Source organism: Balaenoptera ricei, chromosome 8 (assembly GCF_028023285.1).
Source record: "Balaenoptera ricei isolate mBalRic1 chromosome 8, mBalRic1.hap2, whole genome shotgun sequence".
Taxonomy (NCBI): Eukaryota; Metazoa; Chordata; class Mammalia; order Artiodactyla; family Balaenopteridae; genus Balaenoptera; species Balaenoptera ricei.
In genome coordinates, this window is record NC_082646.1 from 106,213,745 (window position 1) to 106,232,544 (window position 18,800).

General features: G+C 61.3%; 5 protein-coding genes across 21 annotated transcripts; 4 read left to right on the top strand and 1 right to left on the bottom strand.

Moving 5' to 3' along the window:
• The first annotated feature begins 6 nt into the window (after nucleotides 1-6).
• On the top strand, nucleotides 7-3,113 carry NUDT22 (nudix hydrolase 22). 2 transcript variants are annotated; one of them, XM_059931873.1, is made up of 6 exons: nucleotides 7-37; nucleotides 384-881; nucleotides 1,228-1,326; nucleotides 2,319-2,416; nucleotides 2,555-2,648; nucleotides 2,947-3,113. In XM_059931873.1, the coding sequence occupies exons 2-6, from the start codon at nucleotides 402-404 to the stop codon at nucleotides 3,046-3,048; spliced, it is 873 nt and encodes a 290-aa protein (XP_059787856.1). In that variant the 5' UTR covers nucleotides 7-37; nucleotides 384-401; the 3' UTR covers nucleotides 3,049-3,113. The 2 variants fall into 2 exon arrangements, with proteins under 2 accessions (XP_059787856.1, XP_059787855.1); XM_059931872.1 differs by having other exon boundaries at nucleotides 37-97.
• A 370-nt stretch (nucleotides 3,114-3,483) lies between these two features.
• DNAJC4 (DnaJ heat shock protein family (Hsp40) member C4) lies at nucleotides 3,484-6,841 on the top strand. 9 transcript variants are annotated; one of them, XM_059931874.1, is made up of 7 exons: nucleotides 3,484-3,629; nucleotides 3,984-4,076; nucleotides 4,742-4,835; nucleotides 5,317-5,501; nucleotides 5,586-5,750; nucleotides 6,455-6,541; nucleotides 6,633-6,841. In XM_059931874.1, exons 1-7 carry the CDS (start codon nucleotides 3,499-3,501, stop codon nucleotides 6,739-6,741), a joined length of 864 nt encoding a protein of 287 aa, XP_059787857.1. In that variant the 5' UTR covers nucleotides 3,484-3,498; the 3' UTR covers nucleotides 6,742-6,841. The 9 variants fall into 9 exon arrangements, with proteins under 9 accessions (XP_059787857.1, XP_059787861.1, XP_059787858.1 ...); XM_059931878.1 differs by having other exon boundaries at nucleotides 5,586-5,696; XM_059931875.1 differs by having other exon boundaries at nucleotides 5,589-5,750.
• Nucleotides 6,842-7,317: 476 nt separating this feature from the next.
• Nucleotides 7,318-10,596, top strand: VEGFB (vascular endothelial growth factor B). 3 transcript variants are annotated; one of them, XM_059931883.1, is made up of 7 exons: nucleotides 7,320-7,451; nucleotides 8,016-8,058; nucleotides 8,405-8,601; nucleotides 8,772-8,845; nucleotides 9,039-9,074; nucleotides 9,316-9,551; nucleotides 10,158-10,596. In XM_059931883.1, exons 1-6 carry the CDS (start codon nucleotides 7,392-7,394, stop codon nucleotides 9,527-9,529), a joined length of 624 nt encoding a protein of 207 aa, XP_059787866.1. In that variant the 5' UTR covers nucleotides 7,320-7,391; the 3' UTR covers nucleotides 9,530-9,551; nucleotides 10,158-10,596. The 3 variants fall into 3 exon arrangements, with proteins under 3 accessions (XP_059787868.1, XP_059787866.1, XP_059787867.1); XM_059931884.1 differs by having other exon boundaries at nucleotides 7,321-7,451; nucleotides 9,417-9,551; XM_059931885.1 differs by lacking the exon at nucleotides 9,316-9,551 and having other exon boundaries at nucleotides 7,318-7,451.
• Nucleotides 10,597-12,415: 1,819 nt separating this feature from the next.
• FKBP2 (FKBP prolyl isomerase 2) lies at nucleotides 12,416-15,176 on the top strand. 6 transcript variants are annotated; one of them, XM_059931887.1, is made up of 6 exons: nucleotides 12,416-12,547; nucleotides 13,794-13,962; nucleotides 14,285-14,397; nucleotides 14,517-14,563; nucleotides 14,912-14,947; nucleotides 15,037-15,176. In XM_059931887.1, the coding sequence occupies exons 1-6, from the start codon at nucleotides 12,486-12,488 to the stop codon at nucleotides 15,096-15,098; spliced, it is 489 nt and encodes a 162-aa protein (XP_059787870.1). In that variant the 5' UTR covers nucleotides 12,416-12,485; the 3' UTR covers nucleotides 15,099-15,176. The 6 variants fall into 6 exon arrangements, with proteins under 6 accessions (XP_059787870.1, XP_059787873.1, XP_059787875.1 ...); XM_059931890.1 differs by lacking the exon at nucleotides 12,416-12,547 and adding an exon at nucleotides 12,867-12,950; XM_059931892.1 differs by lacking the exon at nucleotides 12,416-12,547 and adding an exon at nucleotides 12,987-13,077.
• A 397-nt stretch (nucleotides 15,177-15,573) lies between these two features.
• PPP1R14B (protein phosphatase 1 regulatory inhibitor subunit 14B) lies at nucleotides 15,574-17,891 on the bottom strand. Its single transcript, XM_059931886.1, is given in 6 exon segments — nucleotides 15,574-15,914; nucleotides 16,007-16,039; nucleotides 16,354-16,437; nucleotides 17,466-17,747; nucleotides 17,749-17,855; nucleotides 17,858-17,891. Coding segments are annotated over 6 exon segments (609 nt in total). The 3' UTR covers nucleotides 15,574-15,845.
• Nucleotides 17,892-18,800: the final 909 nt, after the last annotated feature.

The window sequence follows — 18,800 nt, forward strand, 5'->3', positions numbered from 1 at the left end:
GGGGGAAAGAGGCGGAGCCTGCGAGGAGAGTAGGCAGGTGATTGCCGGCTGCAGCCTGGAGCTTCCGGACCCTGGGAAGGGTCCCGGCGCGTCAGGGGTTGGAGGCGGGACTTTTGGTTTGGGGAGGCAGAGGCATTAGGGGGTGACAGGACCCAAGACCTCTGGGTCGTAGGGATGCCCGGGAGTCTCAGGGATGTCTGGTAGCAGGAGCCTCGGAGCTCTTGCTGGGACGATAAGACATTTTACAGACGAGGGAGGGGTCACGCGGGTGCAGAAGGGCTAGGAGTACCCTCAGGAGGTTTGTGGCAGAGGGGGCCAGCTGTCGGGCCCAAGGGTGGCTGTGGGTCCCCCGGGGTGACAGGCCTGGCTGTGCCCTCCCCCAGAACTGCCCTATCCAGATCATGGACCCTGAGGTGTCCCTGCTGCTGCAGTGCCCCCCGGGGGGGCTGCCTGAGGAGCAGGTACGGGCTGAGCTGAGCGCTGCCTACGACCGTCGCCCACTGCCAGGAGGGGACAAGGCCATCACCGCAGTCTGGGAGAGCCGGCTTCAGGCCCAGCCCTGGCTCTTTGACGCCCCCAAGTTCCGCCTGCACTCTGCCACCCTGGTGCCCACTGGCTCGCCGGGGCCACAGCTGCACCTGTGCCTGGGCCTTACTTCCTATCGAGACTTCCTGGGCACCAACTGGGCCAGCTCAGCTGCCTGGCTGCGACAGCAGGGGGCCACCGACTGGGGTGACAAGCAAGCCTACCTGGCGGACCCCTTAGGGGTGGGCGCTGCACTGGCCACTGCTGACGACTTCCTTGTCTTCCTGCGCCGCTCTGGGCAGGTGGCTGAGGCAACTGGGCTAGTGGACGTGCCCGGTGGGCACCCTGAGCCTCAGGTGAGATGCCAGGCTGGACGCAAAGACCCAGAGAGCTCGGCTTTGTTTTCCTCATCCCTTAAAGGGGGAGTTGGCCTGGTGCTTATCCGAAAGTCTCTGCTCAGGGCAGCCTCTCAGCCTCCCTGCTGAATCCTGCCCCAGACCCATGGGAAGTTAGGGAATTGGGGGTGGGGGTAGGGACGGAGGACCTAGCTGGACCTGTGGTTTTCCATCTGGAAAAACAGGGCCTGGGTCAGGGGATCACCAAGGCTCTTACTCTGTGCCCAACCAGGCCCTCAGGGCCAGTGAGTGTGGGGAAAAGCAGGGCGGGAAGAGGGGAGCAGGGGCTGAGCCTGACCTCTTACAGGCCCTGTGCCCAGGTGACAGACCCCTGCACATCAACCTCCCTGGGGAGCTGGTGGTGCATGAGCTCTTCTCCAGTGTCCTTCAGGAGATCTGTGATGAGGTGAGCGAGAGGCAGGTGGGACAGAGTGGTGGGCAAGGAGGGAGGGGGTAGAACAATCCAGAATTTTACAGGTCCGGGATGGCAGGAGTGTCTGCAGGCATCTAGCTTTTTTTTTTTTTTTTTTTTTTGGCTGCCTCACGTGGCTTGTGGGATCTTAGTTCCTTGACCAGGGACTGAACCCAGGCCCTTGGCAGTGAGAGTGTGGAGTCCTAATCACTGGACTGCCAGGGAATTCCCAGGCATCTGGCATTGAGCAAAGAGCTTGGCTTTGCAGCTAGGCACACTTGGAGTGGAATTCTGACCCTCATCTCTGTGTGCCTCGTCTCTGTGTTCCTCTTTACAATGGAGACAATAATAAATGTCTTGCCTACTCCCCCCAGGTTTGTTGAAAAGAGGAGTAAATGGGAGTCCCAATTACTTTTTTAAATTTTATTTATTTATTTTTGGCTGCGTTGGGTCTTCGTTGCTGTGCACAGGCTTTCTCTAGTTGAGGCAAGCGGGGGCTACTCTTCGTTGCGGTGCGTGGGCTTCTCATTGCAATGGCTTCTCTTGTTGCGGAGCACAGGCTCTAGGCGCATGGGCTTCAGTAGTTGTGGCATGCGGGCTCAGCAGTTGTGGCTCGTGGGCTCTAGAGCGCAGGCTCAGTAGTTGTGGCGCACGGGCTTAGCTGCTCCCCAGCATGTGGGATCTTCCCGGACCAGGGATCGAACCCGTGTCCCCTGCATTGGCAGGCTGATTCTTAACCACTGCGCCACCAGGGAAGCCCCCAATTACTAAACTGACTTCCCTAGGGTGACCCTGGGCTAACTGTTCAATCTCTCCCGTTGTGGTTTTCCTATGTGAGATGAACATGCCCAAGATCTGACATTCTGTGATTCTGGGCACTTGAATTACACACTGTAAAATGCTGTACAAGGGTAACATGCTGTTCTTCATTGAGAGGGGCAGGGATGTGGGCAGTGGGCACTGACAGGTGGTACCCCTGGCCCCAGGTGAACCTGCCGCTGCTCACCCTGAGCCAGCCGCTGCTGTTGGGCATTGCCTGCAATGAGACCAGTGCCGGCCGTGCCAGTGCTGAGTTCTACGTCCAGTGAGTGAGCTCTGGGAGACAGGATCCTGGGTCCTGGAGTAGGTGGGTGGTTGAGCGGCATGGCTGAGGCAGCTGGGACTCCACAGGGACCTTCCAGGGTCTAAGCACTCACCAGGCCACTCTCACGTCCTTGTCCAGGTGCAGCCTGACTTCTGAGCAGGTGAGGAAGCACTACACGAATGGGGGACCTGAGGCCCACGAATCCACAGGAATCATCTTTGTGGAGACACAGGTTTGTGGTGGCAAAGTGTGTCTCATTTGGACAAGGAGCTGGGTTGGGGCTTGCAGAGGCCTGGTGATGCATGTCTGTCTCCTGGGCCTGGGTCAGAGGGGCCTCCCAAATCTCTCAGAGCTTCCCTCCAGAGGCACAAGGCCTCATTGGGGATGCCCTCAGCCCAAGGGAGAGGGCCAGGGACCTGTTCAGCCCCCCAGCATGTCTCCCTAGAGGGCTCTGAGGCTCAGGAACTGTGGGCACAGCTCCTGCAAGAAACCCGAGGTCGGAATGTTTGGGTCTCACTGTCTCCCCACAGAGTGTGAGGAGGTTGCAGGAGACTGAAATGTGGGCCGAGCTCTGCCCCTCAGCCAAAGGCGCCATCTTCCTCTACAACAAAGTCCAGGAAAGTTCCACCTAAGTCTCCCTAGAGTCCCCAGCCCTATCACCACAGCTTGGAAGACAATAAAGGACTTTATTCTTGGATTCCGTTGGCGTCTGCTGTTTCTGTGAGACAGAGAGGGGCTGCTGGGAGAGCCCGGGGTGGGTGAGAGCGACAGGACAAGTGACTTGGGGGTAAAAAAGGCCCAGCCTCAGTTTTCCCCTCTGTAAGCTGAGGGCTGTGCCCCCTTGCCAGGCTCCGGTGAAGTTCCAGGCCGATTATGGGGTGGAAACTGCTTTGTGAAACGCGTCTCGCTGCAGAGCGGAGTAACAGCCATGTCCGAGGGAACAGGGCAACGGGGGCTGAGCCGAAAGCCTCACTGAGGGTCAGGCCCCGTGCAGCCGCCTCCCCAGCTGGGCGCTGGCGCCTTTCTGCAAGTCCCCGGGCTGCTGTCTCGATGGGTGGGCCCGAGGCGTCAAAGGCCAATGGATGTGCGGGGGCGGGGCTTCGCCGCTGGTCCGCACCTTCAGGCCCATGGGCGTGGTCTGGGTGTCTAAGCCAATGAGAGTGTGGACGCGGGGCCTGAATAGGAGCAGGAAACGGCGGCCGCCGAGGGGTCCGTGAGTGAAGCGGGGGCGGGGCTTGGTGTGGCTCTTCCTGCACCCGCCCCCCGAGCTCCCAGGGTGGGAAGGGGGTCTCGGTGTCCGGGGATGGCTGTACAGACACCGAGACAAGTGTGGAGAGGGGCCCTGGACGCCCGGGTCAGAGGCGGGGACAGGGCCAGGACACTGGGGTCTGGTCTTCAGCAGGGAGGTTCCACCCGCCCCTGAGTCCCCCGGGCCTGCTTCAGTTTTCCTTTGCATCTCAACGGGGCCAGGCCCCTTCCCTCTGCCCCCAACCCCCACCCCTCATCCCCGCTGCAGTGGTTGAAGTCTGCTCCCATCCCACTGTTCTTTGTGACCTCCTTTCACCAGCTGCCCGCCTGCCTTCATGCTGCCCCTGCGCCTGCGCCGGCTGTGGCCCCACAACCCTCCCACTCGGTTCTTCGCAGCGGCCGCCCGGCAGCGGTGAGTCGGGCGCCCGGAGCCGGGCCCGGTCGTTCAGTAGGTTTTTGTGGCTGGCCTGCCCAATTCTAGGCCCTGCGCTAGGTGCCGGGATAGTCTAGGTGCTGGGATAGTCGTGATCTCTTACTCTGCGTCAGGCGCCTTACAGGCTTGTCAGATTACCCTCACCTTCACTGCTGAGGGCACAGGATCAGAGATTAAAGGATGACCCCCAAGGTCATACAGAGAGTTAAGTGGCACATCTGGAATTTGAGCCCAACCAAACCCAATGCACTTTCCACAACTCAGGTGGTTGTCAAGCATCGCTGTGCATAACCCAGGCGGGGTGTGGGGAGCTTACAAAACTGCAGATTCCTGGGCGCTGCTCTGGAGATTCTGATTTGCAGGAATGAGGTGGGCCTCAAGAATCTATTTTTTAAAACATGCTTTTCAGGCGTTTCTGTTGCAAGGGGTCTGAAAACAACACTTTGAGACAATCTGATCTGCCCCTTACCTGGAACACTCAAAAAGGAAGGGATGATTTAGAGATCTCCCTTGGCACCTGCCTCAGCCCCCTCAGCATCTGGATGCTGAGTTGAAGGGTGTGGTCCAGGGGGGCTGGGATGGGCAGGGAAGGGGTATCCTCTGTGTTTTCCTTAGCCCCTGCAGGTTTGGGTCTCTCTCCACAGGTCTGGCCCCAGTAACTACTATGAACTGTTGGGGGTGCATCCTGGTGCCAGCGCTGAAGAAGTTAAACGAGCTTTCTTCTCCAAGTCCAAAGAGGTACCAGTGGTCTTAAGTGGAGAGGGGGAAGGGAAGTCTGAGCCAGATGGGGTACGCTCCAAATTCTCAGGAATGGAGCCGAGAGGCTCACTCTGGCTGGTGCACATTCCCTCAGCATTCATAGGGAGGGGGAGCTGCCCCAAGGGGAGAGATCTGGCCGGGTGGAAGGAAAGGCTGTGGGGCAGGAGCCAGGAGTCCTGTCTGATGGGCTGGGCTTGGTTCTCTTGACCTGCCTGCTCTTGAGAAAGCTGGGACCAGGGCATACAATCAGAGCCAGGCAGCAGGTGGGGAGGGCTTGAACAAGGGGAGGGGGAAGGAGTTTGTGCTTCCTGACTCTTTGGTCTTCTAGAGGGATGCGCAGGCCTGAGAGTGAGGGTCGCTGCCCAGGGAGGGCCTCTGGGTATGATATGAGCCCTTGTGGGTGGATATTATCAGGATAGGTCATGGGAAGGGAGATGAGGGGAGTCCTGCCCCACCCCAGCTGCACCCTGACCGGGACCCCAGGAACCCAGCCCTGCACAGCCGCTTTGTGGAGCTGAGTGAAGCGTACCAAGTGCTGAGCCATGAGCAGAGCCGCCGCAGCTATGACCACCAGCTCCGCTCGGCAGCTTCCTCAAAGTGTCCAGGAACCACAGCCCATCCCAGGTCTGCTCATCAGGCACACAGGTACAGTAGTCCTGCCCCCAGCTTGCCACCCCCAAGTCTCCTGGGGAGCCCCATCTTTACACTGTCCCTTCTTCTACCTCCCAGCAGCTCCTGGGCACCCCCCAATGCAAAATACTGGGCCCAGTTTCATGAAGTGAGGCCGCAGGGACCAGAGTCAAGGCAGCAGCAGCACAAGCACAACCGGCGGGTGCTGGGGTACTGTCTACTGGTCATGCTGGCAGGCATGGGCCTGCACTATGTTGCCTTCAGGTGCACGTCCCCCTAGGGTGATGGGCAGAGGGCAGGAGGGTGGGTGAAGCCCAGTGTCAGCCATCCATCCATACCACCCCTGTGGCCTGCACCCTTGTGTCTCTCAAGCTAAGAACTGCATGAAATAGGTCTCCTCCAGAGCCTCTTCTTATTTAGCAAAGGCAGCTCTGCACTAAGGGCTAATGTCATTTTCAGTTTTTTATAATTTGAATTTAAATCTTTGGTGCTGGTTGCCAGAGAGTGCTGGAGCCAACCAAAATCCTGCACAAGAAGGAAATGCATTGACCTGGGCCTCACCAGCAACTGTCTTCATTTGTTTGGCAGTTGCTGTTTTCCTGCCACCCTCTCATGCGTGCCATTGCCACTGAGGTTTGATAGCAAAGACACCTAAAGGCTGGTGCACACTACTAGCAGTGTGCCTAGTTCAGTGATGGAGTTAGATGAACAAACCTTTCTAGTCGCCTTCAAGGACCTCCATGACAGACCTGCTGTCACCATCTTCAGGACAGTCAGGGACCTGGGTCGCCATTAGGCCCTGGACAAGTCCCAGCTACTCTCTGCCCCTCTCCTCACCTAGCACAGGCAGTTAGCTGAGGTCCCCACAAGTGTAAAGCTGTGAGACCCTCAAGTGGGGTGGAGGGGGGTGGGACTTGGGGGACAGCGGGGATTGGGGATTCCCAGAGTCAGTTGTAACCCCCTTGCAGGAAGCTGGAGCAGATGCATCGTAGCTTCATGGATGAAAAGGATCGGATCATCACAGCCATCTACAATGACACTCGGGCCCGGGCCAGGTCTGTCCCAGCTCTTTCCTGCCCTCTCCTCACTGTCCTGGCACCACCCTCCAGGATCCCAGTCCCGACTACCAGGTGCTCTCCCCTGCAGGGCCAACAGAGCCAGGCCCCGGGAGGAGCAACGGCAGGGGCAGCAGCTGCAGCCACCACCCGGGCCTCCTCAAGGCCCCGGGATCGTGCCCCCCGGCCCCAGCCCCTGAGCGGCTCACCTTGGAGAGCTCACCTTGGATGGGGCCTGCGGTGTGCTCCCTTCTGGGACACCCCACTCCCCAAAACGCGTGCAATAAAGTGATTCTCAGAGCTCTTGTCTGGCTCGCTCCTACAGGCCCAGAGCCCCCGGCCCGGGCCCCGCCCTCCGGGTTCTGGCGGCGGCAACCCGGGAGCCCGGCCCCCTGGGCGGTGCGTCCCCTTTCCCCTGCTGCGGCAGGAGGTGGGGTGTGTGTAGAGGGGGCGGGCCCCGCCGGCGGCCTCGCCCCCCCTCCCCCACCCCGCCCCCGCCCCGCGGCCCGGTGGGGAGCGCGTGTCTGGGTCACATGAGCCGCCCGCCCGCCAGCCCGGGCCCGGCCCCCCGCCGCCCCCGCCGTCCCCGCCGTCCCCGCTGTCCCAGCCGCCCGCCGCCGCCACCACCGGCCGCCCGCCCGCCCGGCTCCTCCGGCCGCCGCCGCCGCTGCGCTGCGCTGCGCTGCCTGCGCCCAGGGCTCGGGAGGGGGCCGCGGAGGAGCCGCCCACCGCGCCCGGCCCCCGCCCGCCGCTCCCGGGCCCGCGCCATGGGGCTCTGGCTGCCGCCGCCCCCCGCGCCGCCGGGCTAGGGCGATGCGGGCGCCCCCGGCGCGCGGCCCCCGCGGGCACCATGAGCCCCCTGCTCCGCCGCCTGCTGCTCGCCGCGCTCCTGCAGCTGGCCCCCGCCCAGGTACGTGCGTCCGCGACAACCCGCCCGCCCGCCGTGCCCTCTCTCAAGGTTGGCGGAAGTGGGGAGGCGCGGAGCGGCCGGGTTCTCGGGGATCCGCGGGGTCGGGCCTCGGACGGGGGCGTCTCGGGAGCCCGGCCTGGGCATCCCTCGGGAGGTGTCCCTCCCCGCCCGCCCGCCGGCCCAACTCCGGGGCCACTCCCCCGCCCCACCCCGTCCCCAGGGCGCAGCCGGGGGCGGGGCCACCTCGGTGCCTGCAGGATGCGGTTCGGCGCTCACTGTGCCCCCTCCTGATCTGCGACCTCGAGAACAGGCCCGGTCCCCAGGCTTGGAGGTTCGACGCTGCCGGCAGAGCGTGCCTGGCGGGTTGTAGCCAGGGCAGGGCCCAGGTCCCAGGTGGCCTGGAGAGGACAGGTAAAGCTAGAGTGGCCCCAGGAACAGAGTAGTCTGGAAAAATGTCGGAGATGAGTTTAGGCCTCCTGACTGCAAGGGCAGAGCCCTGGGGCCAGCGACAGGGCTAGCCCTTCCTGGAGTGCACCTTGGGTCCAGGTTTCTTCTCTCCTGCAGGGCCCGGTCTCCCAGCCTGATGCCCCTGGCCATCAGAAGAAAGGTAATAGTAACAATAGGAACTTTCTACTAGCCAGCACTAAGAATCTTTTCTTCCAGTCCTGATTCCAGACTCTGTGTATTCCTCATCTTGTGTAATCACACTCCTCTGTAAGATGCACACTCTTATTCTGCCCATTTCACAGAAGAGGAGATTGAGGCAGGGGGGTTCCTGGGTTCTGGATGAACAGGGCAGGGAAGACAGATGGGGAGGGCAGAAGTGGGGGCTAGTGGAGGGTGGCTGTGACATGGGAACTAAGGAGAACAGCTTCTGGGCGCAGGGGTAGGGGAACCAGGGAGCAGCTGCAGGAAGCCCAGTGGGGACCTAACCCTTACGCATCTGCCCCCAGTGGTGTCATGGATAGACGTGTATGCTCGTGCCACCTGCCAGCCGCGGGAGGTGGTGGTGCCCCTGACCATGGAGCTCATGGGCACTGTGGCCAAGCAACTGGTGCCCAGCTGCGTGACGGTGCAGCGCTGTGGCGGCTGCTGCCCTGACGACGGCCTGGAGTGTGTGCCCACTGGGCAGCACCAAGTCCGAATGCAGGTATGGGGCAGGTGGAGCGTGCCTGGCTGGATGCTAGCGTTCTGGGGACTGAGAGGGTGGCAACCAGAGCCCTGGCTGGTGGGCAAGGTATTCTCATCTCTCCAGCCCATGGAGCGTCCCCTTCCTCTCTCTCTGACTGTCTCTCTCTCTCCCTGTTCTTCTGAGCACAGATCCTCATGATCCGGTACCCAAGCAGTCAGCTGGGGGAGATGTCCCTGGAAGAACACAGCCAGTGTGAATGCAGGTGCCAGCCAGGCCCCACTCCTGAGTTCGCAGAGACAAGGCTTGGGGGGTGCTGGGTGTTGTGGTACACCATAGTGGGGACCAGGTTTCCAAGAGTATAGCCGGGTAGGCCTGGGATCTAGGGCAAGAGAGTAGGATGCTTGGCTTCCTGATCCTCTTTTTCCTTGTCTCTTTCTGTGTCTCTTACTTTTCAGACCAAAAAAACCTGAGAGTGCTGTGAAGCTGGACAGGTGAGTCTTGGGCTCTTGCTGAGGTGGGGTTGGAGCCCAGGCCCAGCACCCAGAATGTAATGTGTGGGTGGGGCAGGGGGTGTAAGAGTGTGTCAGGAAGTTGTGGTCCCCCGCCTTCTCCTCCCACTCGTGTCCCCCTCTCCCCTTTTCCTCTGCTCCCCAAGACTATATGCTCTTCCCCGACCCCAGCTCCCGGGAAGACTCTTACTTCTCACCCGAGACATGTTGCTTCTCCTCCTAGGGCTTCCACTCCCCACCACCGTCCCCAGCCCCGCTCTGTTCCGGGCTGGGACCCTGCCCCCGGAGCACCCTCCCCAGCTGACATCACCCATCCCACTCCAGCCCCAGGCCCCTCTGCCCACGCTGCCCCCAGCGCCGCCAGCGCCCTGACCCCCGGACCTGCCACTGCCGCTGCCGACGCCGCAGCTTCCTCCGTTGTCAAGGGCGGGGCTTAGAGCTCAACCCAGACACCTGCAGGTGAGGAGTCGGGTGTGGCGTCAAGGTGCCATCCTGGAGCAGGTCCCGGTGAGCCTGCTGGTGGGAGAAGAGCCAGGGAAGGGGAAGCTTTGAGTGTGCTGAACTATTGACCAAGCGCCTGCTGGCACTGGGGTCAGCATAAACAAGGCTCGCATTCTGATGCGGGAGTCAGACACGAGGGCACATGATGCCAGCAGAGGATGTCAAGTCAAGAGCTGTGGTGAGGGGCACCTGACATCGTCTTTTGAGAGGTTAGAAATGTCCTGGAAGAGGTGACATCACCAGGTGTAGAAAAGAGAAAGACAGCCTTCCAGTTTGCAAAGTTCTGAGCCTTCCCAGAAACCCCTGTGGTAGAGTTTGTTCCACCTTATGTGCTCCGAGAGGCCAGGGGATGTAGTGGAACGCTGGTCCACCCTTGTCCAAGTTGCTTCTCACCACCCCTCCTTTCCACAGCGGGGTCCTGGGGTGGCGTCCTGTGGGCCAGGCCAGCTGGGGCTTCCCAGGAGTGTTAGTGGAGAATGAGGTTCACAGAAGGTAAGGGGGTGAGTCTAGAGGAGCAGGGGCTGAGCTGTGCCAGCATGAACAGACCCCTTCTTTCCTTCTCAGGTGCCGGAAGCTGCGAAGGTGATACATTGCTTTTCAGACTCGGTGGGGCCACTTGCCTCACAGGCCTGCCCAGAGGGGAACAAGAGGGCATCCTGGTGGGCACAGTCCAGTCCCCGAGACCTCAACCTGGGCGGAAGCTCCTCCAAGCCCTGGGCCTCTCAGAGGGCTTTCCAACTGCCCCTTGTCTCTCTGAGGCTGCCGTCCAACAACGTGGACAGAGTTGGGTGAAGAGACCTGGAGGCAGCACAAGGGGTCATGTACCATCTTGGGAGAGAACGGGGTCCTGGCTCAGTTTTTAACCACCTTGTGCAAGTGAGCATCTTACAACTGGCTCCTCCGTCCCCTCACTAAGAAGACCCTGGTCCTCTACAAAAAAATGAGAGTTGGGCTTCAGTACAAGAACTGTGAACCCCAGTCCCGATAAAAGAGATAGAAGGAACTGTCCCTGCCTGTGTCACTGTTTGTCACCGTCCAGGCTGGCTGGTTTGGACATGAATGTCTGCGTCACACTGCCTCCTAGACATGGAGCTTGGAGGAGATGAGGCCCAAGGCCCCACAACAGGTCACAGAGCCAGAATCGTGCATCCTTCACGTTCATGTTGTGCTAACAGGCCCTGGGGAGTCCCTGCCCTTCTGCTCATTACAAGGGTTCCTTTCTGGAAGGAGAGGGCCAGTGAGCTTGAGGTGGGACCCAGATCTGCTGAATGACCTTGGTTGTCACTGCCCCTCTCTTTCTGAGCCTCAGTTCCCACATGTGCACACGGAGGGAACAGATGATTACTGTGGTCTGGGCCCTTGGGCTCCAAGAAAGTTCGAGAGTCACGTAATAGGAAAGAACACCCATCTTCCCTGCCGGGTTACACTCTGTGTTTGCAGCTTTTTGCTCCCGGTAGCTTAACTCGAAGGTCACGCACCTGCTCTGCCCCCACCTCACTCCCACATCCCTGAAAGGGAGGCAGCACCAAAGGTCTGTGCTTGGTGGGCCCCACTCACCCCAACCACACAGTCTTCTCCACTCTCGCCTCCCTTGCACCTTGGGCTCCCCTCCCCAGGCGCTGCTTGGGACTCTCCTGACCTTTATCTGACCCAGCCCAAGCTCAGTGGCCAGCTTTCGGCCTGCAGCCTTCAGTGCCCCTGGGGCTGAGTGATGAGGGGGTGAACTGAAGGGCAACCTTGGGCACCAGTGCTTTGCCCCATCGAGACAGAACATTCATGGCAGAGGTTAAGCCAAAGCAGCTACCCTAATGGAGGCCTTCTCTGAAGTGTTAGATTAGAGGGTGGGGTAGTGATCTTGTTGGGCCCAAACCAAGAGTGGGGTTAAACCAGAAGAGGCAATTCCTGACAGTGAGTGCTACTTTCAAATCATTTTCTCAGCTATTCTGTCACCCAAAATGCCAGAGCTCAATTAGAGTGAGACAGATGAGGGTTAGGGACACTAGCTACCACCTCCCAAGCCCATTTAAGCCTGCCCAGCGTGCACACTGCTCCGTATGTGCCTTCTCGCCGAGTCCTCAATTCTGAGTGTTGTAATTATCTTCCTTTTTCAGTTGAGGAAATAGGCTCGAAAAGTCTGACTGACCTGGGGATTTGGCCTCAGGTCGGCTCTCTCCCTAACACTCAGCTTAGGTTTAGCTGCCTCCCAACTGCAGGTTCATTACTTCAATGGACAGATGTTCACTCCTGGGTGCTGTGGTGCCTGGAAATAAGTCCGGTTGGGGAACGGACCCAGCCAGACCATTACAGTCATGATTCAGGGGTCATTGTACGGCAGGTAGAGGCAGGCCTGTACGCTGGGAGAGAAAAAAAGGAGAGCATTCGCCGTGGACCAGGGCCTGGCAGTGCACATCACTTGCAGCAATCCTACAGGGGCCCTGCGGGGTGGATGTTATCAAGCCCGAGTTACCAGGCCAAGGAACTTGCTCAAGGTCACACAGCCAGTCAATGAGTGGCAGACCCTGGATTCAAACCCAGGGCTCACTCTGAAACCAGGCTCTTTCCACAGTAACAGGATTGTGGATCCTGAAGAGGCTCAGGGGCAAACAGGAGAGCCGTGGGAGAGGCTGGGGGCGACATAAAATGGCGTCTCAAGACCCCCTCCGCGAACCCGCGCCCACCTGACCTTAATTTCACCTCGACCGGAAGTGCCTTCGGCCCTTTCAGAAGTCACTTTCACCTAACCTTATGGACTACAGACCCACCGGACATGACGCATAAGTCACATGGCGGCGCGGGGGGCGGAGCTAGAGAAGGCCGCCCAGGCGGGCGTGTGGCCGCGGGTTTCGCACGGTCCAATGAGGGCGGGCGGCGTGGCCGGGTCTGGTGGCGACGATGACGCGCCTGCGCAGAGACGGCAGCACGACTGGGGTTGACTCCGGGGGCGCGGCGAGGAGGTGAGCGGGGGCCACAGCCCGGGCTGTGGGGAGCCGGGGTGCAAGGGGGCAGGCTGGATCAGGCGGGGCAGGAGCGGGCCGGGGCTCTGAGTGTCAACAAGGGATAGGTTACGAGGAAATTGAGGGTTGGGGTCAGAGCTGTCTGGGGATGCCGCAGGGGGAGGGTTCTCACGCCTCACGGGGCGGGGCTCCGGGAGTCGGGGCGGGACGTGGAACGGAGACGGGCGGGACCTCTGAGCTTGTGTCGGTGGAAGGCGGAGCTCCAGGGCGGGGGGCGGGGTTAGGACTGGTGAGGGACGGAGACCGGCCCTTGGAGGAGGAGCTGGAACAGGCGGAAGGAGAAGCCTCGGGTTTGGAGACCGAGGGGGAAGGAGCCCAGGCACTGGGGGCGCGGCCTCAGCCGGTGAGTGGCGTGGCTACAGTTCAGGAAAAAGGGCCTAGTCCTGTCGGGGGCGGGACTACAGGGCCGGGGGCGGAACCACGCCCTCTAAAGGGTGGGGCTAAGGAGCCCAGCGAAGGGGTAGGCCCAGGTAATGGCCCGGGGCGTCCACGCGGGGGCGGTCTCCGTGGTGGCCGTGCCTGGGGACGCGGTAGGCCGAAAACTCCCCCGGGAGAGGTGGTGTGGGTGGAGCGGGCTCGGCGGCCACCCGACACGGGGCCAGTGTGGGTGCCCCGCAGGCCCCCGAGGGCTCAGAGTTGGGGCGGCGCCTCGGGCGGAGGCACAGGACCAGCCTGGGGGGTACCCCCGGAGGACAGGGGCTCCCCGGAGCCACCCAGTGGCGACGTGTGGGTGCCTCGGGGCCGACCCCCTGCGGCAGCCGCAGAGGTGTGGGTGTGCTGGGCGGGAGGCAATTGGGTGTGGCGTGAATGGGGTCGCCCGGTTGGGGCAACTGCTGCGCAGCCAGATAAGGTTTGGACTTTGCGGAAAGGGACGGGGGGGAATTGAAGAGCAGAGCTGGGGACTGGGAGGGACGGAAGGGCAGGGGGTGAGCAAAGGGGCTGGACCCTGGCTGCTGTGGCCTCCCCTGACCCCCTCCCCCCGCTGCTGGGGTCCTCGGGCAAGCCCCCTTCTCACTGGACTGGTAAGTGTGGCCGCGGAGCCTGGGGGAGGGGGCGGTGACCCGGGACAAGGGGATCCCCAGGGGCAGGCAAGGTACGGTGGGGTGGAATCCTCCTGGTACCTGCCCGTATTCCATGCCCTCCCGTTCCTCTCCCCCGGTTGGTTGGTCGGGGTCTGTCCCCGCAGAAACATGAGGCTGAGCTGGGTCCTGACAGTATTGTCCATCTGCCTGAGTGCCCTGGTCACGGCCGCCGGGGCCGAGGGCAAACGGAAGCTGCAGATCGGAGTCAAGAAACGGGTAGACCACTGTCCCATCAAATCACGCAAAGGGGACGTCCTGCACATGCACTACACGGTGGGTGAGGGAGTGGAGCTTCTGTGGGTGGGTGGGCCTTCCGGGGACCAGAAAGGACTTGGGAGCCAGGTTTGCCTGCCAAAAGGTGGGTGACCCTTGGGCAAGTCTCATCTACTTTGCATGATCCTATCTTGCTCTTCACTGTCTAATCCCAACTGGCACCAGCAAGCAGTGCAATGTACTGTGAGCTGCCCAAGGTGCTGTCCCTTTCTAGGACTATGGCCGCCAGTGCTGTGGGCTGCCACCTTGATGGGAAGAGCACCTGGGGGTGGGGGTGTCAGAGCAGACCCTCCTCCTCACTGGCCTTCCCATGGTCTCACAGGGTAAGCTGGAAGATGGAACAGAGTTTGACAGCAGCCTGCCCCAGAACCAGCCCTTTGTCTTCTCCCTGGGCACGGGCCAGGTCATCAAGGGCTGGGACCAGGGGCTCCTAGGGTGAGTCGAGGGGCCATGGCTGTGGTCCAGGAGGTGAACTGTGGGAGGCAAGCTCCAGGTATGGGGTGGGGGCAGGGAGCCTGGGTGCTGCCACATGCTGAACATGTGTTGTCCTACAGGATGTGTGAGGGGGAAAAGCGGAAGCTGGTGATCCCATCAGAGCTAGGTAAGAGGCCCTTCCTGAGTGGGGATAAGGAGTTCAGGGTTATATCTACGTAAGGGTGAAGACTGGTTCAGCCTCTGCATTGATCTCCACTCAATCCATTCAATACATGCCACTTCCAAGTCTAGTTGTGTCCAGCAGTGAGGACAGGGCAAGACCCTTGGGACGCTTGGCTCTGGTGCCCACTCTCTGCCCTCTACAAGACCTTTAGCAGCCCCCTCCCAAATCCATTACACCTTTTCCATTTCTGGCCTTGTGCTGGGATGGGCAGAGGCTTGGTTTCAGCCTCGTTGTCTGCAGAACACCTCACTCTGCCTGGCCACGGCTCACTTTCTTTGTGCATCTTTGCAGGGTACGGAGAGCGGGGAGCTCCCCCAAAGATTCCAGGTAATAAACCTTCCTGCCCCCCATCTCCTGCACCCATTCCATCTCGCTGTGGCCCTGGTTCTCATTCTGATCCCACTTCTCCCCTGCAGGTGGTGCAACCTTGGTGTTCGAGGTGGAGCTGCTCAAAATCGAGCGACGTTCAGAACTGTAGCCAAACTGGGGAGGGGTGGTGGAGAGGCCCCCACCAGGGACCAGACTGTTTAAAGAAAGAAAAAAACTTTAAAGCCCATGAAGTGAGACTGTGTTTGTCTGTGGGCCCTGGAGACTTAAGAAACCACAGCTTCAGCCTTCCCTCTCCCTCATCCTCCCCCCATCCCTCCCTCTCCTTTCCTGGTTGCAGAGCCTTGGGGTCTAGTAGGTTCAGTGGCATGGAGGTCACGATGGCCAAATCCTGGGTGACGTGGTGGCCCTTGTCCAGAGGGAAAAAGGAGTATTCCTGCCTGCCAGTAGCAACACGGCTCCTCCCCAACTCCCCAGCCACTTCCAGATCCTGGTCTGGGAGCCAGCACTGGGCTATCGCCATGGCTACGTGGCCCTCAGGAAGGCCTGCGGTCACCTGGGGAAAAGCTGAGCTGGCAGCAGTTGTAGAGCAGTGTGTCCCCCCTAAAAGAAACCAGGCGAGCCTGTTAACTGCACCAAAGGCATATCCTAGCTTTATTAAAGGGCCCGCGCCGCAGTCAATATAAAAACACAAAAAGTCCCGTCAGTTTAATAATAATAAAAAACCCCAAAAATGGAAAACTGAGGGGGCAGGGAAGAGGCCCCTGGGCCAGGGGCACGGGGAGCACTGCGCATGGCACCAGGCCTGGCCGCAGGGCCCCCCGGTATTGCTGTTGCTACGAGGTTGCGGGGCAGCGATTGTCCTGTGGGAGCCACCGTTCACCTGGGTCGAGGACCCTTACTTCTTCTGGGGTGTGCTCAGCTTCTGCATGCCCCGGATCTTGTCCAGCAGGCCAGAGATGAAGGCCTGGAGGGAGGGAGGACATTAGGGAGACCAGAACCCAAGATGACAGGACCCCAGGCTCCTCACCCCACCCTCTGGGGAAACCACCTCCTTACCTCAGTGGGTTTGTAACAGTCAACCAGCAGCTCCTAATGGGGCATGGGGGAAAAGTATAACTATGAGTCTCTAGAACACGGGCCTAAAGTTCACCTATACCCTCTTCCAACGCACTGGGGCCACCCTGAGGCACAGGAGATGCCACAGCTACTGAACAGCTAGGCAAGTACCACTGGCCCTATTTGACGGAGCCAGAAGCTGAGCCCAGGAAGGTCACAGAACTGGCTGACTCAGACCAAAGAAGGCCTGGCTCCAGAGGCTTGCCTACCCACGGGGCAGTGCCTCCAGGCACCCCTCTATTCCCTGCTCCCCTGACCTGGCCCTGCTGCCCCCCAACCCCTCTCACCTTGACCCTGGCAGCTCGTGTATCATCGCTCTCCATGTCCAGGAGTTCATCCACGTCAATCTCCAGCTCCGGGATCTCCTCTTCCTGGGGTAGGGGTGGGGGAAGAGGGAGAGACAAGGGCCTGAGTTGGGAGAGAGGGTGTGAGAGGGGCTCTCTGGCTGAGGCCCCTGCCCTACTGCAGATGAGCCAGCCCTCTTGCCCAGCAGACAGCGGCAGCTGCTCCGAGGAGAAAACAGATCAGGCCTGTGCCAAGGCAAACTGCCCAATGAGGGGGGGAGCTTCCTGTCCCTGCCAGTTGGGCACCCTGGGTGCCAGACAGCTAGGGCTGGGGATCCTGGGCTGGGAACCCTGCAGATGTGTCTCCCCAACTTCCGGGCCCCCCATCTCAACCAGAGCACAGGTGGGGCCAGCTGTCCCAACTCATCACAGCCCCTTCCCCTCCCCCAAACACCTGTCACAGCTTCCCAGGAGTGAGGAGGAAGTGAAGGGTGAGGGGTCAGTGGGAAGGACCCAGGCCTGGTAAAGGGGAAACAAAGAGCCCATGCTTTGCTGAGGGAGGGGGTGCCTGCCACCCCTCCCCCCCCAGGAAGCATCTCTCCGGTCTGGAGTCAGCTGCATCCCAGGGCTGCACTAGGGTAGGCAGCACAGGGCAAGCCCACTCCTCCACCCTGCCCCCCGGGGACTGAGTCACCATTTGATCAAGGAAGGAGTCATAGGGTGGAGAACTAGAACCCAGAGAGTGGGCTACCCTACCCCCCATGGCAAGATGGAGCTCCAGGTTAACCCATTAGAATAGGCAAGACCCGTACCACCACCACTCAGGCTAGCTAGCGCCTTTTAACCAGTCTAGGCTAGCAGGCAATAGGTAGATCTCCTTTCCCCGCCAGCCCAGACAATCTCCGAGTCTCCTGTCTAAGGCAGCAGATAAGAAAGGAGTGACTTAGGTCAGACAAGAAAGAACATACATTGAGGGCGGGGAGCACGGAGAGCTGGGGAGCGCGCGGAAGCGGAGCGCCCATTGACTCCGGGTGACAGGCGGGCTCAAGGTGGGGTTCCCAGGCGGCCCGAATCGGGACCGATTTTAGGGTGTCGGCGCAGGGTGGGGGACACACCTGGCAGTCGTAGAGGCGAGTGAGCTGCTCCAGGATCCACTCCTCCAGGTTGAGGCGCTTCCGTAGCTCCTTGCGGTCGTACTTGACCGTGACCTTCCCTTGGCGCCTCACTGGGCCCTCGTCGTCCGCGCCGCCAGGGCCCTCGCCTGCAGCCCCAGGGGGGCTCTGAAAGTAGACGCGGGGCCCTGGGCCGCCACTCCCGGGTCCAGGGGCCGGAGCCGCCAACGCCGCGCCCCCTGCGGGGCCGCTGTCCGCCATGGCGGCCGCCGGGGCCACGCGTGCGCGTCGGGCCCCTCCCTGCGCCGCCGCCTCCGGGACGCCCGCCGGCTGGCTCCGGGCCGCTGGCTCGGGTTAGCTCGTGAGCTCGGCTCCGCACGGCTCCGCGGCGAGGGCGGCGGCGGGGGCGCCCGGGGGCAGCTGCAGCATGCGGAGCCCCCGGGCCTGGCCTGGCCGCGCCCCGCCCCCTCCCCGCCGATCCGCCCGCCCTTTGTCCCCCGCGGCCGCCGCCCGAGCCGCCGCAGCCGAAGCCGCTTTCTCTGTTTCGATCGCTTCCCCCGCCCCCCGACCACACCCCCTTAAAGGGACAGTCCTGCAGCAGGCCCCTCACCTCTATCCCGCCCCCGGGCAGGGGCTAGGAGAGGGTCTAGTACTTAGAGGTTTGGACCTAGCTGTCCGCTATCCCTTTTAACCTTCCTGCCCCAAGCCCAGGCGTTCGAAGCGTCCGGTAGCCGGATTTGCGCTCCTGCGGGGAACCTAGTGTTCTGACCTCACTGAAGCAAAAACAGGGGACGTCTGAGAATGTAGGGGAGTGGGCACTGTATACAGGACAGAGGTCCGAGGAAGAGACGTGGGAGCCCCCGACTTCTGGGTCCTCAGGCCCTTGGCCAGCGGGTAAAGAGCAGGCTTCTTCGCGCGGACGGACACGTGGGCCGGACGCCCGGGGGTGGAGGAGTGGAGAAGGCGGGCAGGCGCTGCCCAGGTCACCGGACGCCCTACTCGTCGGGGTTCCGCGCCCCCCATGATGGAGGCCTAGGTTGGGGGTGAGCTGAGCCATCCGGGCGGCCTGAAGGGCCAGACCCCAGGCAGCCACCGCCCACCCGCCAAGATGGCGGCGGGGGGACGGAATTATGGGAAATGTAGTCCCCAGGGTCCGGCCCCCATGGCCGCCCCTCCCCTGGAGCGGAACCGGGTCCTGGAAGCGCAGAACTTGTTTGGAGCGCTCTCGTAGGGCTGGTCTCCACAGGGCGCGGTTCTCTGCACCCCGCAACCTCTGTGTGTACAAACTGAGGTGTAAAGAGCTGGGAAGTGAGGGAGCCGGTACTCACGATAATAAAG